This window comes from Crocuta crocuta, unplaced genomic scaffold (genome assembly GCF_008692635.1).
Source record: "Crocuta crocuta isolate KB4526 unplaced genomic scaffold, BGI_CrCroc_1.0 scaffold587, whole genome shotgun sequence".
Lineage (NCBI taxonomy): Eukaryota > Metazoa > Chordata > Mammalia > Carnivora > Hyaenidae > Crocuta > Crocuta crocuta.
The window spans coordinates 1,180,977-1,197,306 of record NW_027532403.1 but is presented as its reverse complement, the minus strand read 5'-3'; the positions used below and the strand labels follow the sequence as shown (position 1 = coordinate 1,197,306).

General features: G+C 48.3%; 1 protein-coding gene across 6 annotated transcripts in view; it reads left to right on the top strand.

The window, feature by feature from the left end:
• The window catches only part of LEF1 (lymphoid enhancer binding factor 1), a 120,505-nt gene extending 108,441 nt beyond the window's left edge, over positions 1-12,064 (top strand). For 3 of the 6 annotated variants that reach the window (XM_077778447.1, XM_077778445.1, XM_077778449.1), the window contains one exon: positions 10,887-12,064. In XM_077778447.1, the coding sequence (XP_077634573.1) occupies positions 10,887-10,966 (80 nt within the window). In that variant the 3' untranslated portion in view covers positions 10,967-12,064. The remainder of the gene's footprint in view (positions 1-10,886) is intronic. The other 3 variants (XM_077778448.1, XM_077778446.1, XM_077778450.1) reach the window with 1 other exon arrangement.
• Positions 12,065-16,330: the final 4,266 nt, after the last annotated feature.

Sequence of the window (16,330 nt, the reverse complement as noted above, 5' to 3'; positions counted from 1 at the left end):
AAAAGTTAAGTGCTCCCTCCCTCCACACCCCTCTCCGCCCCACTTGTCAGCAACTGCTGCAGTTGGTTGGTTTCCTTCACTTAATCAGAGTTCTGAGTGTTTCTCTTGTTGCTGGGCCAGTCCCACAGCCATTGAAGTCACTGTCCTCCACACTGTCCTCCTTCAAAGGCAGCACTGGGGATCATTTGATAAGAACTGTAGAGCAGAGAGGAGCTCTGATTTACATTCATAAAGATTTCAGGAAATCAGGACTGATACCATCCCTGCCTTCTGCCCTTCCCCTTTGTTTTAGGAATTCAGAAACTCCTGTAAGGGTAATAGTTGACTTGAACGTCCATGTTGAGCACTTCCTGAGCACCTAAGTCATGCCAGATAGCATCGTAAGACCTGGAAATGCAGTGTTGAGTGAGGCAAAGAAAGTCCCTGCTTTTGTAGTGCTCACATTGCTGAGGGTGGTTATTAAACAGTAAACAGGAAAATAGGGCAATAAAAACAAAACAGGGACTCACTTGGGGGGGGGTCTGCTTTGGGTGGGATGGTCATGAAAGGCTCTTCTGAGAAAGTGATACCCAGTAATGACCTGCTGTCCTTGAAAACCAGAGCAGTGGCAGAGAAACAACCAGGGGAACTAAGCATTGTGCTGTGGAAAGCACTTTGCCTGAGAACGAGGCCACCCAGGCTCTGAGAGGAGCCCCTTCCTGAACTGCGTGGCCTGGGGCAGGTCCTTTAAGGCCAGCAGACCTCCATTACCCACTCAAGCGAAAGTGCTGGGTCCTTAGGCCTCTGAGATACCATGTTCCGGCCGGACTTCCTGGTCTGCTTTGCTCTTCCATGGTCTGCACTGCCTCCCAGTGTTGTTGAAGAGACTCAAGTCTCCTTTATATTTACTGGTTCATAGTCATTCTGTGAGTGGTTCCATAGAACTTACTAAAGCACCTGTATGATCTTGAAAATGACAGGTAGACAGTGTGGCTATTTTTCAGTTCCTGTATAGATCACCTGCGGCCTCCCCTTCTCCACCCAGCGCAAGGGCCTCAGAAGCATCGCCTCTAGTTAGGGAATCTGATTCGCCACTGATGTGAGCATATGGCCCCTTGTTCGCCAGACTATACAGCGACACGAGTGCTGGCTTCACCTTAGCAACAAGCCCACGACAGATAAACTATTTGATTAGAGCTGATCCTGCCAACAACAGGGTGTGAAATTTCAGGCAACTGATTTCAGTTTGGAGGGAAGTTGCTGAATGTTAGCTGAATCCCCCCTGATCTCTTCAGTGAGGAAGAGCTAACGGAACCTAGTGCCCAGGAGGAGAGGATATCGTGACTCCAACACAAAGATGTTTTTTGAGAGGGTTTATTTCTCTTATATACACAGCAAAACTTAACACGCTCTTGGCGTCCTAAAAGAAGAGTGCTGTTAACTTAGATCTTGGAGCTTAGATGGCCATGCTTGAAGCACAAAGGCCAGAGAACCCTCCTGCCTCTGAACTAGTGGAGGACAGCGGACTGTAGGGAAAACATCCCCACTTAAGAAGGAAAATCTCTCCTCAGGAAACAAAAACATGCTCTAAAAATTGGTATTTGTGCTCCTTAAAAGATATATGTTTTATCCAATGCATTCATTTTTTGGTTGGAAGTACCACTGCAGCTGTCGCATGCGGCCCAGCATAGAAACTGGCCTTTTTTTTTTTTTTTTTTGGATGTTTTTATTTCTGAGAGAGAGAAACAGCACAAGAAGGGGAGGGTCAGAGAGAGAGGGAGACACAGAATCTGAAGCAGGCTCCAGGCTCTGAGCTAATTGTCAGCACAGAGCCCGACACGGGGCTCAAACCCCTAAACTGTGAGATCATGACCCGAGCCGAAGTCGGATGCTCAACTGACTGAGCCACTCAGGTGTCCTGAAACTGGCCTTCTAACAGTTCCTCATACACCCCATTGCGGCCCCAACTTCCCTGTGTGTTTCTGCTTGTGTGTTTTGTCCACGTATTCACGCTGGTGAAACCAGTTGAAACGAATGAGCATTAACCTAGTCTCAACACTTTGCAACAACTTATAGGATAATTAGAAACAGGCTGCATAAAAGACTTTCTCTCAGTGTAGAGGTGATTCCCAAGCTGTGTGGTCTTTTAAAAAAAAAAAAAAAAGCCAAATTCATCCTTAGCTTCTAGGACTAACTCGTCACTTGCAGGATTCTGGAAGTCCAGGACCTCAGGGAATGAGCCTGCACACATTCTCCTGTGTCCAACTCTAGGCCACTATTGTAAATGCCAATCATTTCTTCATTCATTCTGCAAACATCCAGCGAGGACCACTGGAAGTTCGAAATGGCACTAAGCAGTGGGGGTACTTGCTAATGGACTCTGTCCCTTCCTGGAGGGGCTTTCCATTTCAGAACATAAAGACATACAGATAGATAATTATAAAATAATGCATTTTGTGCTACAAAGGAGATGGATATATTGTGTTAAAATAAGAACAAGAAGAATCTACATCAGAGTGAGAGCAAGGAAGGCTTCCTGGAGTAAGTAACCCTTGAGCTGTGTAGCCATGAAGGGAATTGATAGAATAGTGATCAAGTTGCTGGGAATTTCCAGTGTTTTGGTCCAAGTTTATTTAGAATATGTATCATCTCAGGAGTTTGTCAGAAGTCAGAGATTGTCATCAGATACTGAACTTCCCCTTCCCCCAACTTAATCAAAATTCATAGGAGTTAAAATTTTTGGAAAGCTGGAGAGAATTATCACTCCAAGTTTACTAACTTAAAAACATACCTTTACAAATTGGCTTGTTAATATTTACTTTAACAAATACAGAAATCCAATCATCTTAAAATTACATAGATTGAAAAGGTTTTTATGATATCTCAACATATTTCTTTTGATTATATAACATCAAAGAGCTAGTTTAAAAGAAGGAACAAGCTACCTTTAAAAAAAAAAGCACACAAACCTTTTAAAACACACAGAGATACACACAGATACCCATATACAGATGTACTCACACACTTGGGTTTTTGACTCTGGTGTAATCTCTACCATATATGTTTGCTAACCTGAGATTAAAATGTGTTTTTTACTTGAGCCTTTATTTCCCTGGGGCCAAGAGGTATGTGGGAGAGGTAATTTCCAGTACAGTATAGAATGCAATAGTTGCACAGTGCTCAGATTTACATCTTTTAAAAAACTCTTTCTAGCTTTGCATTTGAGGGTGATGGGGGGGAGCCTGACGGGCTCTTTATTAATTAAGGGCCGGGGGCCCTGGGCTGCCGGTGCTCACGCAGCCTCCTCACAGAGCTGCAGAGTGGGGCTGGAGCCACCTTCGGGACCGGCCATGCGACCTAGATCTGAAGAAGGTCTTTTCCAAACCCATGCCCTCTGGAGTCAGGGAGCAGTCTGTGTCCAGTGGTCTGGTCTGGTCCAGTGGAGAACAGCGTTTTGTACAGGTTCTGATGCTCACCCTGGTGAGCTTGCCACTAGTGCCTCAGCGTGTCTCTGAGTTCTGTGCCTCGAGAGCAGGTGGAGTCATTAGGTACCAGTAAGCCTCTGGCTGTTTGCTTCTGGTTGGCATGGCCAGTTAGAAAGCAGAGCCCAGGGTCCTTCCTACAAAATAATAAAGCCCGACACAAGCTTTAGGCTTGTTCAGAGTCTCAAAGTAAAAAATGTTTTGAAAGTGGGAAAGAGAAAAAAATAACATCCTGCTTTCCACTTTTCATCTTTTTGTCACACACTTAGTGTGTCACACACCTTGAACTGTCACTCAAGGAGCAGATGTGTGAGGGTTCGGGGCTCTTGGGAAGGGAGCCTAAAGGCTGCAGCAGGTGGCTGTCAGATCAGGGAAACCCCGTAGGACACAGCACGGGGGCAGGGCCTGGCTATGCAGCCTGCAGTGGGTACCCTGCTCATGCTCCCAAAGCACCCCTGCAGCAGCCCTTTGATGGGGGCAGGAGGTGCAGGAGCCTTGGTGGCTTAGTCAGTTAAGCGTCTGACACTTGACTTTGGCTCAGGTCATGAGCTCATGGTTCGTGGGATCAAGCCTTATGCCAGGTTCTGTGCTGACAGTGCAGAGAGAGACTGCTTGGGATTCCCTCTCTTTTTCTCTGCCCCTGCCCTGCTTGCATGCATATGCTCATGCTCTCTCTTTTATAATCAATAAAAAATAAATTTTAAAAAAAGGAGGCCCTTCCCAGCTGGGGACTTCCTGCCTGACATTTTGCCAGGCAGCTGCTGGTGTTGCATTTGTCTTGTCCAGGCCAGCAGGTTGCTCTCCTAGGAAACGGAGATTTTGACGGCCTGGAGACGCTCCCACATGGCCCCGTCCCTAGACATGTTCCTGTCTGAGGCAGTGGCCTACTCGTGTCTTCCTGTCTCTTATGTTTGTTCTCAAATTCCTGCTGAACTTGTCACAGATTAGTAGAAACTCTGTAAAGAATTCCCAAGGCAAGGACACTTGGCTACAGTGTCTCTCAATAGGAACTGCAAAGTAGGGACATTCAGTAAGGAAAATCCAGATATCTGGCTGCAAGGACAGGCTGGGTCACACCGTCCTGGAGAAATGGCTTCATGATGACACTATGTGGCCTAAGCGGTGTGTGGAGTGCGGGTTTTCAAAGTCTGACCACTCTTCCAGACACTCTATGCTGACGTCTAGCATGGGAGCCCTTGATGGCATCGAGACAGCCCATGTAGGCGTAAGGAGCGTGGGGAAGGCTACCTTAAGGATGCACCGGCGTCTTGTGGAAGCCAAGACAACAGTGCAGATGACCCAGAGACAGGACTGGAAGATGTCCTTTTCCTGAGCTTACATCTGTCCCTGAAAATTGCTTCCTTCTCCCTTCTGTAGATTGACTTTCCCAGTTCTTTGATCGCGTGTGTCCAGAACTCCCGAGCTTCCATGTTGTAACAGTAGCAGTCTCCCAAGGAAATGATGATTCAGATTCCAGAAAAGGGAATCCAGTCAGCCCAGGTGGGGTCAGACTCCTACCCTGGTCCACTGTGGCCAGAGGGGACGGTCGCACTACGCGAAATTGCCGTCGGGGCACACTGCTCTCACTGTGGGGGTGTTGGAGTTGGCATGATCAAGAGGGAGCTAGGCGGCAACCCAACCGGCGTTCACGGCAACCCAACCAGCTTCCACGACAGCTCACCAGTGAGCCGGTGACTGGAATCTGTTAGATCAGCAGCTGTGCATTAGTGGAAATGATCATCCCTGGGTTGCAAGTTTTTAAAATCTCTCCTGTGCTACAGTGCCCTTTCTGCCAATTTTTTTCATCTCTTTAATGGCCGGAAGAGCTAGAAATGGCGTTTAAGTTGCCGTGGGAAACTGAAACAGGGAAATGGAGCCTTGGCTAGCAAAGTTGATAGTGTGCCATTAACAAATAATAGAGGGAGTGGCTCATTTAAACCCTCTTGGGACTTGTGCTGTTTAGTATTGTGCATGAAAGAGCGTGAAATTAAGATCAGTGCACATAGGAATAGTTTATAGAATAAGAAAATTATTTTGGACAAATTTAGTTTAAAAAGAATGGATTTCTCACTGACCCATCTGGAATTGAGGAAATGAGGCCTTCTGGATAATGGTTTCCCAGAGAACTCTTTAAGTACCAAGACATGTAATTCATTTAACTCTTGAGTGCAACCTCTTTTTCCTTCAAATTAAATATTTCTTAGTACCTCTTGCTGTTACTCTATGGTGCATATAGTATATGGTAACAAGGACTCGGTGCTGCCGGCCACTATGCTGAATGACGGCAGATAATGTGGGATTTGAAAAAATCTGCTCCTTTATCATTTCTCTGCCTGCTTTTTCTGTCCAAGACTCTGCCCTCCCCTAAAGTAATATGTCCCTCTGCTCTGTTGTATGGATTCAGGAACCAGAAAAAGAAGCTTATTTGAATAATTTAGAAGTTAAAAGTAAATGAGCTCTGAGTTGGTGGACAGAGGGTGCTCTTTTAAGGAAGGGTGCTGCTTTTGTGCATGAATTCCTTGATTCATGACACACGATAGCTTGATTTATGATAGCTTGAGGCTTTTTTGCTTCCTTTTTCCTCAGCTGTGTTCTTTAGAACTGAGGCTGACGGTGAGCTCCAGGTGAGCGAGGGGAGCCTGCTTGAAACCATACCTGAGCCTCAGTGAGGTCACTGTGTCTTTCTGGCAGAATGAGAGGAAAATGAGCGCATTTCAGCGGAAAGAGTACTGCTCATCTTTTTGCTTACATTTTAATTCATATCTAACCTGAAATTTTCTAAAACTTTAGGCACGATAGAGAATATCACAACACATCTTTTTGGCTGCTCTTTTGGGATGCCTTTTCTTAATTATCATTGTGTTTCTGGAGATACTCTGTTTCATAAGAAATCTTTTATATTTGATAAGAGAGATTTTGCAGATTTCTCTACTGGTCTTAACTTTCTGTCGAAGCTCTAGAAATGGCATGAATCCTGCTTCCTCCCCCAAATCTGCTGGGGCTAGAGCAGCAGGAAGGGAACGAACGTTTCTGGTCCACACATTGTGTCCTGGGCACTCTGCTAGACGCTTCTGCCTAGGTCACCCCGTGCTGCTCTTGAGGAGCCCTGGACAGGGATGAGAAAACATGGTAACGTGTCCAGGGTCATGTGGCTGGGGGGCAGCAGGGTCAGGTTCAAACCTGAATCTGTCTTTAACCCCCAGTCTCTACCCCCTGCAGTAATGAACCTTTATTGTGCCCTTCCGATGCCAGGCACTAGCCAGGCTCACCATGCACACTGTCTCTTATCCCCTCAACCCACTGTATGGAGCACGGGGACTTCTTAGTTCCATTTTCCAGATGAGGAAACTGGCATTTGGTATATTCGAGTCATTCACCCAGGATAACCCTGGTAGTGTGACGGAGTCAGTGTTCACACCCAGCCCAGCTCTATGCTTGCAGTTCTGCTCTGAACCCCCAGTGCACTGTTGCCACCCCATGTAGCATATGCATAGACACACACACACACACACACACACTCACACACGTGTTAACAGTGGAAATTCTTAGTTTGAAAAGTATGCACTCTTGCCTCATTTTTAGAAGGTGAAGTTGGCATCTTTGGTGTGGGAGAACTTCTAGAGAAATGTGAATTGGATAAAGAATTTGGAGATGGGAGGAGGAGGTGGCTCTACGTGGTTACTGTCCTCCTGAAGCGCTTCATCTTAAAGAAGTAAAATGAAGTTTTGAGGCTCTCTTATTCCAACCCTTCTTTGAGAATATTTCCATATTGTTTCCAGAAGTAGCAAGGATCTAGATCTAGTGAGTAAGACATGCACCGGCGGGGCCGGGCCTGCCTGTGTGACGTATGTACTCACAGGGGACACCCAAAGGGCCAATCGGGAAGGGAAACCAATAGCTGCAGATAGAAACCAGAAATTCCCCTCGAGAGATTTATTAATAGTTACAGGCCTGCCTCAGAATCCTCTCAACATTGCCAGAGTCTGCTTTCACTGATAACTCACTCTGAACAACCACAGGGGAGGAAACCGCAAGGATTCAGTACCCCTGCCTCGGAACGTATAGCCTGGGTCTGAGCACAGGGTCAAAGCCCCGCCTTTGCACTGGCCCCTTCCTCCAGGCACTGGGCTCCTCCCTGCTTCAGGGCTTGTGGCTGGTGGACTGACTGGTCTCCAGTGCGGGGACTAAGGACACACTCAGCTGCAGAAAGAAGACCCGGTGGCGGCCTTCCTAACCACACGTTGTCATTTCTCCTCTTTCTCGAATACTGGGTGGTGATCGCTTACAAGGGGCTGGAGCCGGCTTTTGTAGGTCCTACTTGCAGTCTTTGAGGAGATTTAAACTTCCACGTTAACTTCTTATGCGTCTTGTTCTCTTCAGCATCCCGCTTTCTCGCAGAGCAAAATAGCCTGCGGTGGGCAGTGGTCTAGATGCAGCCCCCCCTCCACGGTGCTGTTGACTAGTGACAGACAGACGGATGGTTGGAAGGAGGCAGGAGGCAAGAAAGTGAACGTCAGTTTAGCCCCAAGGTACGGTAGAGAGAACATACGTTTAGGGCTCAACAGTGAATCCTGCCACCTCTAGGTTGGGTGACCTTAGGCAGGGCTGTTTAATCTCACACGGCCCCCACTTTCTGTAGGTGGGCAGAATCCGGTGTGGGAGGGCTGTTGTGATCATGTGATGTTGTGCGTGTAGAGCGTGTGTCCCCAGGCCGGACACATCAGCGCTCAGCAGACCGTGTTTTTCTTTCTTCTTCCTCACCAACTTCTTGCAGACAAGGCCACCTCAGAGTCACAAAGAAAGTCATGAGCCTGTGACCCACAGGCCCCCAGGGGTTTGGGGACTCTCTAGGGGTCACCATGCACCGGTCATGCAATGACTGGGGGCCTCAGTGTCCTCCAAAATGACAAGGTCCGACTAGCTCTATCATGCTTGCTTCCTGCTCTAGAAGTCTGTGCCTCTCTTTACACACAGGACACTGTGCAGCGGGAGAGTTCACGCCCTGAAATAGCAGGATTCTGTCAGTTTGCCCCAAGGCTGGGCGGCAGGACAAGGCAGTTGGCACGAGGTGTGTGGTGTGCTGCTCTAGGGCACTCTGCAATTAAAGTCTGCCTCTGTTTACCTTTTGCCAAACTTAGCTCTGATATTCTCTCCTCAGATTTTGTGTAATTACTGAAAACATTTTAAAGGTCCTGCTCCTTACCAGCAACATTTGGGAGGGGGGAGAAGGATCTTTTTATTCCAGCCCATCTTTTTGGATTCCTCGACATTTCTGAACAAGGAAATGGTATCACTTGATACGCAGGGTGGGGGGGTCTTCCCACATTGATCCTACAGACCTGCCCCGCCCCCCCCTCATGGCCTGGACAGCTGGGGCTGACCTTCCCCTCCTCCACCTCAGCCTCAGCCTCAGGACTCAGGACTGGGCTTGTTTCCTCTCCCCCCGGGGGGCAGCCTGGGGCAGGGGGCTGGGCTGCGGACCCCAGGCTGCAGCTGGTGAAGTGTCAGCGTCAGGTAGCATCTTGTGTTTGAGCTTTTGGAGAAGGAATCCCTCACCCCACCCTTGTCCTTTCTTGCATCTTTTGTCAAGGCCTAGACAATCCTAATGCCTCCGAGTTAGTGCTATTTATTTTCCAGAAATAGATGCAGCCATGAAATCTCCAGCTACCCCTTCACTACTTGGGCTCTTCATAAGTGACTCTGCCCTTTTGAGTTCCTGGTTCCGTTGGGTTAGCGGGTGATTTTTGCCAAGACTAGAGTCTGCTCCAAGAGAACTTCATGGGTTACAGCAGGATGGTGGGCGCGGTCGGGAGGGGAGGGGTCTTATGCCGCCTCCAAACCCACTCTACAAATGGCCCACGCGGTGACTCCTGGCGGAGGGAGCCCAAGCCTTGACATATGTAAGATGGGCCTCGCCGCGCTGCCTTTGAAGCCGGGGCAGTAATTGCCGGCTTTGATTGCACCGACTTCACTGGTGGGTTGGGCTGTGCTGGGGCTCGCCTGGCCTGGCCCAGCCACAGCCCCCCAGTGAAGCCTTAGATGTGGGAAGTCTCCAGTCTCCAGAGCCTCATGCCTGTGGTTTCTTGAAAAGAATCGTGATTTGACCTGTTTTATATCTATAAAGCCACTCTGTAAGGCCCCCATTTCTCCCATTTGGAGGTAAGGCTTGCTCTGCCCCGATGGTCCTATATTTTAAAGGAGCAACCACATTCGTTCTGTCTTATTTGATAGCAAGACACATTCTCTGCCAGTTGATTCAGATACCAGTTATATGTATCAGGAGAGTGTCCTGAGTGGGAGCAGTTGCCTTTTGGTTTGCAGTTGTACGGAACATCTGTGAAAGCAGCTCTTCGGGAGCATTTGTAAAAGGACGCTGAAATCATGAAACAGCGGTGGGAAGACGTGAAGCTGTGGAATGAAATGGCTTTAGTAGGAGATGCTGTGATTTTTTTCCAGGGAGGCGCACGGTATCTGTGTGGTCAATGGCCACACCGGAGAGCCAAGTTTGTGACTCTGCTCAGCTTGAGAAGGGAGGAGGAGAAGGCCCTCTGGTGGGGAAGGGAAGGGAAGGGAAGGATGGCTTGGTGAGCCAGGAGTTGCAGGTGCTGCCCCACGTGTCAGACCTGCTGGACTGCGCGGTGTGGGGGGGGGGAGGGGCTGCTCAGTCTTCAGCTCATGATTTCAGAATGAGCCCACCACGGGGGGGGTGGGGACGGATCCCAGCGCAGGACCACAGGGCCAGTCCTCATCAGGGGCAGCAGCCTGGACCAAACCTTTGGAAATGTGTGCTGCAGACATTCAGTGTAAATAGGAATGTGCGGGGTGCCTTCCCCACCAGTGCAGGCTTTGCTCCTTTGTTCTTGGAAAGCCACGGCCCTGCCTAGCTCTTCTCTGTCCCCTGCTGCAGTGTTAAAAACCACAGTGCCGTGGTATGCGTGTCCCTGTTAAACAGGGACAGGTTAGCTTCACAGGAGGATGGGAAGTGACGTGGGCATGGCAGACCTCTCGGTCCATAGCATTCTGTGCTGGTCTCCTCCCCTTTCATTTTTGCTTTGTCAGTAGCTGCCTGCGTACATAGATGGTTTCTTCAGAGTTGCCATCAGCCATCTTGAGGGATGGCGGTGACAGTAGGGGCATTAATGATAAGAACGGCTGCCAGGTCGCCATAGTGATGACGGCCCTGACAGTGCTGGGTGCGCACTCCGCGTCCCTGTGCGCACATCTACACGTACATGGCACCAAAGCAGACGTTCTCCAACGTGGTCCGAGGATTTGGGGCTCCCGTAGGGGTGTCGTTGTGGCCATCACCAGATCACCCAAGCAGGCTCCTAAACGCAGAGATCTCAAGACTCGTACTGTGTGCAATAGAAGGGAAAGGCCTGTGACGAATGCACATTAACAGCATTTCATTTGTTCCCTCTTGAGGTGGAAAACGAAGCTCATTCCCAACGTGCAAAGCCAAGGCGGCCACCCCGGGACCTCTTCTGGAGATGGAAGCTTGTTGAAAACCCAGACTGTCTCCAGGGCTTGCCCAGTGGACCCCAATGGAGAACTGCCGCCACCTTCACCCTGAGGTCACCGCTAGAGACGCTGATCCATAAAGACAATCACTGCCAAACCCCCTTTCATCTACTGCAAGAGCCAAGTTCCAAATCAAGCATAAGAGGTTTCCCAGCCGAGCAGACAGAGCACCTGAGAAAGCTCGCAGGCTGAGCAGCTGCCCCTCCTCCGCGTGCACTTCCCAGAGCGCCCTGCGTCCGCGCCTGCAACCTTTGGCAAGGACAGTAACTTGGCCATGTCTGCCTGCCGGGAGCACCCCGAGCCTGCAGCCGGCACGTCCTCACGGCCCTGGCGGGGACCTCCGTGGAAGACGTCCCTCTCTGTTGCGGTCTTCATCTTTTTTTTTTCTTTCTCCTGAAGCTTTTATTTAACAGTGCAAAAGGATCAATCTCGTGTTTGCTTTTCTTTTTTTTTAAACTTGAATTTTTTTTTAATTTACACTTTTTAGTTTAAACTTTCTTGTTGTATATTTTGCTAGCTATGAGCTTTTAAGAGAAACTCAAAGATCTGGAAAAGTTTGAAATAAAAAGGAAATGAAAAGAAGCCGCCCTTTTTTGAGCGGCGTCTAGTCCGGCAAGTGGCTTCTCTGTGAATTACTTGTAACAAATAGTGGCCTCCTGTCTTCGTAAGGTGTTTGATAGTTAAATAAATGTAACAGCTGAAACCACACTGCGGGTAGCAGTTGGCAGTCCTATTCATTTTATTTTTCTTCTGATCTCCTTTGTTTAAATGGTAAACCTTAACACACTGTCAGCAGGCCGGTTTGCAGTGAATTTTCCTTTCTTTTCACCCCCTTGTTGTAAAAAGCCCAGCACTTGAATTGTTATTACTTTCAATGTTCTGTATTTGTATCTGTTTTTATTAGCCAATTAGTGGGATTTTATGCCAGTTGTTAAAATGAGCATTGATGTACCCATTTTTTTTTTTAAATAACAAGGCACAGCCTTTGCCCCGAACTGCCATCTAACGTTTGTCATTCCAGTTTGAGTTAACGTGCTGAGCATTTTTTAAAAGAAGCTTTGTAATAAAACATTTTAAAACAACGTCTCCTTTTTTAAAAAACAAAAAAAGCGAAGTCCCTGGTAACCGGAGCTGGTGACGGTGAACTGTATCCACGGGCCAGGCCTGCGCTGGCCTCTCCACGTCAGAGGGGCGCCTTCTGCTGTCTCCCAAGTTGTGCAGTCCTCCCCTCCCAGGTGTAGACGTAAACCGGGGCCAGCGGGGGGAAGACTGTCCCCGGGGTTCAGATGGGAGTGACCCTCTTCCTCCCTGAGCACCTGGGCCCCGGGCCGGGCCGTCAGCAGGCGTGAGGTCATCGCCCATCACCGGAGCTCAGCAGTCCTCAAACTGGGCTGCCCAAGTCGAGGTGTCCCTGTGCCCCGCTCAGCTCCCGGAGGTCAACATATTCCCAGTTTTCAGTTTGCATTCCAGAATCTTCCCTTAAGCTTTCATTAGGCTGGTATAGAAGTTGGGATCTGCTTTAACAAAAGCTATACGTCTTCAGTTTAAAAATCAGTATTTCGTGGCTCTGCATCCCTGGAACCAGTTTGAGAGCCATGGATCCCACCCACCGGCCTGACTGAAGGTCTCCGTTCCCCACCCCCAGCACAGCTGGGGAACAGCTGGCCCCACACTCACCCTCACCCTGCACGGGCTGCCATGAAGTCGCGGGGCCGTTTCTCTTCTCCCGCGAAGCGATCCGACTGCTTCCACCTTTCATCATCGGCCCTTTAATCATCTTCTTTACTGTCTTCTGGAGCCTCTCCAGCTCCTCGTCAGTCCCAGACGCGAACCAACCAGGGGAAAACTCTATTCTATTCAGGAGACGTACTCGTTAGGATGGTTTCACACTCGTTTGAAAACCTTCTGAGTTTTCTTAATGTTCAGGAACCAAACGCCCTAAAGCTGCCATTCATGCTCTTGTCGGGAGTTCACTAGAAAATCCAAACATACACGGTGCAGGAGGGGGTAGTGAAGTGGGGGCGGGGGGGACCGATGCCAACAGTGATTGGCTTCCCTGGATCTTCGAAGGACAGGAGTCACAGTCTGCTCACCAGGTGCGGGCAAGGATACAGGGCTGGGAACGGGACCCTGCCGAAGCCCCTCGGGCCCTCTCTCCGGTGGTTCCTCTGCGTTTTTATGACAGAAAAGATGAGCGAACGATGATGAAGAAATGGAGTGTGTGGGTCCTCCCAGCCTGCTATTCCTTCCACCAACTTGGTTCCCTCCTAGGTTTCTATGTTCCTTCCAGAATAGCCCATTTCTCCCAGATAGCATGGCTGCCCCAGGCCCGTGCTCGTTCCCGGCCCACTCGGCCAAGCCCTGCTTGCTGCGGGCAGCACTTGGGCGGGGAGAGTCGGGAGCCTCCGAGGGGTGCGGCCCCAGGGAAGCTATCGGGGGGCATCTGTGGGCAGAGGGACGTGCCTTCGGCTCTTTCTCTGTTGGATCCGGGAGTGATTTGGCTCCGTTCCCTGCGAGCTCAGAGCCGAACTGTGTGCCCAGAGGAGGATGGCATCCTGGTCCTTACGGGGGGGTGTTTTCCTTCTAGTTTTAGCTGGTCTGGCTGCTAAGGTTGCTGGCAAGGACCTGTCGAGCTGTTCGAAGGGGCCTTTGAACTGTTCCATGGCTACAGCTGTAGGAGCACAGTAATTTTTTCCTCCAGCGTTTGGTCCAAGGCAGCAACAACATGGAAACCTCTAATCAAGGGCCTGTGAGCAATAAGATGTCTGTGTGACTTTCCTTCTAAAAGAGAAAAATCCTGAGGGGCTAATGCATGGTTCTGACAGAAAAGAGAAACTTAAATGTTCCACACGACATAGTAGTTGTTCTACAAATTACATTTACGACTTCTGCCACAGGGGATTATGTTTCATACACAGAAACCCGGGGAATGTCAAGAGCTGCCTTGTGTGAAACCTAACTTCTAAGTTCTGATAAAGGGTTAACATCCAAACTATATAGAGAACTCCCACGACTCTGTAGGGAAAAAACCCAAAAACTCTAAATAGGCAGAGGATCTGAACAGGCATTTTCCAGAGAGGGCGTACAGATGGCCAAACGGGTCCGTGAAAAGGTGTCCCGCGTCACTACTCATCAGAGAGATGCAAATACACCGCAATGAAAGATCACCTCACACCTGTTAGAATGTCCTCAAAAAGGTAAGAAATAGAGTTGGTAAGGATGTGGAGCCCTTTAGGCACTGTTGGTGGGAATGTGAATTGGTGCAGCCAATCACCATATCCAGCAATTCCATTTCTGGGTATTTATCCAAAGACGACAAAAACACTAATTCAAAAAAACCACATGCACCCCATACTCAATGCAGCACTATTAACACTAACCAAGATATGAAAGCAACAGATGTATCCATCAACGGATAAATGTATAAAGAACATATAGTATAATATACACAATGGAATACTATTAAGCTATAAGCAAAAATGAAATCCTGGCATTTGCAACAGCTTGGATAGAACTTGAAGGCATTGTGCTAACCGAAGTCAGACCCAGACAAATACTGCATGGCCTCATTTACATGTGGAATCTAAAACAAAGCAAAAAAGAGCTCATTGATACAGAGACAGAGTGGTGGCTGCCTGAGGGTGGGGGGAGGAGGTGGTGGTGGCAAGAAATGAATGAAGAAGGTCAAAAGATACAAACTTCCAGTTAGAATATAAGTCCCAGGGTGTAACATATAGTATGGCGACTACAGTTAATAATACTGTATTGCGTATTTGAAAGTTGCTAAGAGAACCAGAAAAAATCTTGTGACTGTAGTGATGTGAATATGCTTATGTGATCATTCCACAGTATATGCAAATATCGAATCCTACTGTACACACGCGAATAATTTATGTTCATTATACCACAAAACAAAAAACAACCCACCTAACTTCTAGGCATACATACATACCCCAAAATCTGAACTGCTTTTTAGTAGAAACTGAATAGTTTGACCGCAATTAAGCATTTTAATACTAACAGAAAGATGTGATTCTAAATGTATTATGGACAAAAATAAAATCATTGGTGTGGGCCTTCACTTAGCAGATACCATTTTGCTTTATTTTTAAAATTTTCTTTTTTTAATATTATAGCTAGTATGTCCTTTTATTTATTTATTTTTTAATTTTTTAAATGTTTTTTAATTTATTTCTAGGAGAGAGAGAGAGAGCGTGAGCAGGGGAGGGTCAGAGAGAGAGGGAGTCACAGACTCAGAAACAGGCTCCAGGCTCCGAGCTGGCAGTCAGCACAGAGCCCGACGCGGGGCTCGAACCCACGAACCGCAAGATCATGACCTAAGCGAAAGTCGGACGCTTAACCGACTAAGCCACCCAGGCGCCCCGTTAACTTTGAGGGAGAGAGAATCCCAAGCAGGCTCCACATTGTCAGCTTAGAGCCGGACATGGGGCTGGAACTCATAAACCATGGAGATCATGACCTAAGCCAAAATCTAGAGTGGGACACTCAACCAGCTGAGCCCCCCAAACACCCCAACAGATACCATTTTGGAAGCTGCTGTTCTAACCTTCCACAGCCCTCCACTGGGCAAACCTCCATGACCTCGCTCTGCAACTAGGAGTCGTTGAGACGGGGAACAGAAGGAAGGGTGCACTAAGAGCAGCTACTTGAGATAAACATTGCTGGTGTGAATCAATCCAAGTGAAAGCTTTGCACCTGTTAGGCAATCTAGAATTTATAGTTTTTAGTAAAACTTAAGTGAAAACTGGCTGTTACTTGCCCTTATTGAAGAAGTAATGCTAATGTTGTTTGCTCTCAGCAGGCCTATGGGCGGCAGTCACCTGGTATTAAAAAGGCAAGACGGGGGCACCTGGGGGCTCAGTCGGTTAAGTGTCTGACTTTGGCTAAGGTTACGATCTCACGGTTCATGGGTTCGAGCCCCGCATCGAGCTCTGCGCTGACAGTGCCGAGCTTGCATGGGATGCTCTGCCCCTTCCCCACTTGTGTTTGCTCTCTCTCAAAATAAATAAACTTAAAAAAAAAAAGAGAGACATGATGGATGTGCTCACTGAATATATTCTTCCTGAGCACCTGCCTATGGGCTATAACCTAGAAAAATGGCTTAACGCTTTGTAAGACTGACCTCCACCTGTGTGTGTTCTCCTGTATAAGCATAAGCGTCCTCTCCAGGAAGGGTAACTTAGGCTTTAGTTACTTTTTCCTTTGTTCCCAGGTGTGGACACAAATTGATATATGTGACACCTTATCTCCACCTCTGGTTCACTCAACCTTCTTCCAGGGGCAAACAAAGGCAGGGAAATGGAGGATATATTGACCCTCAGCGGCTC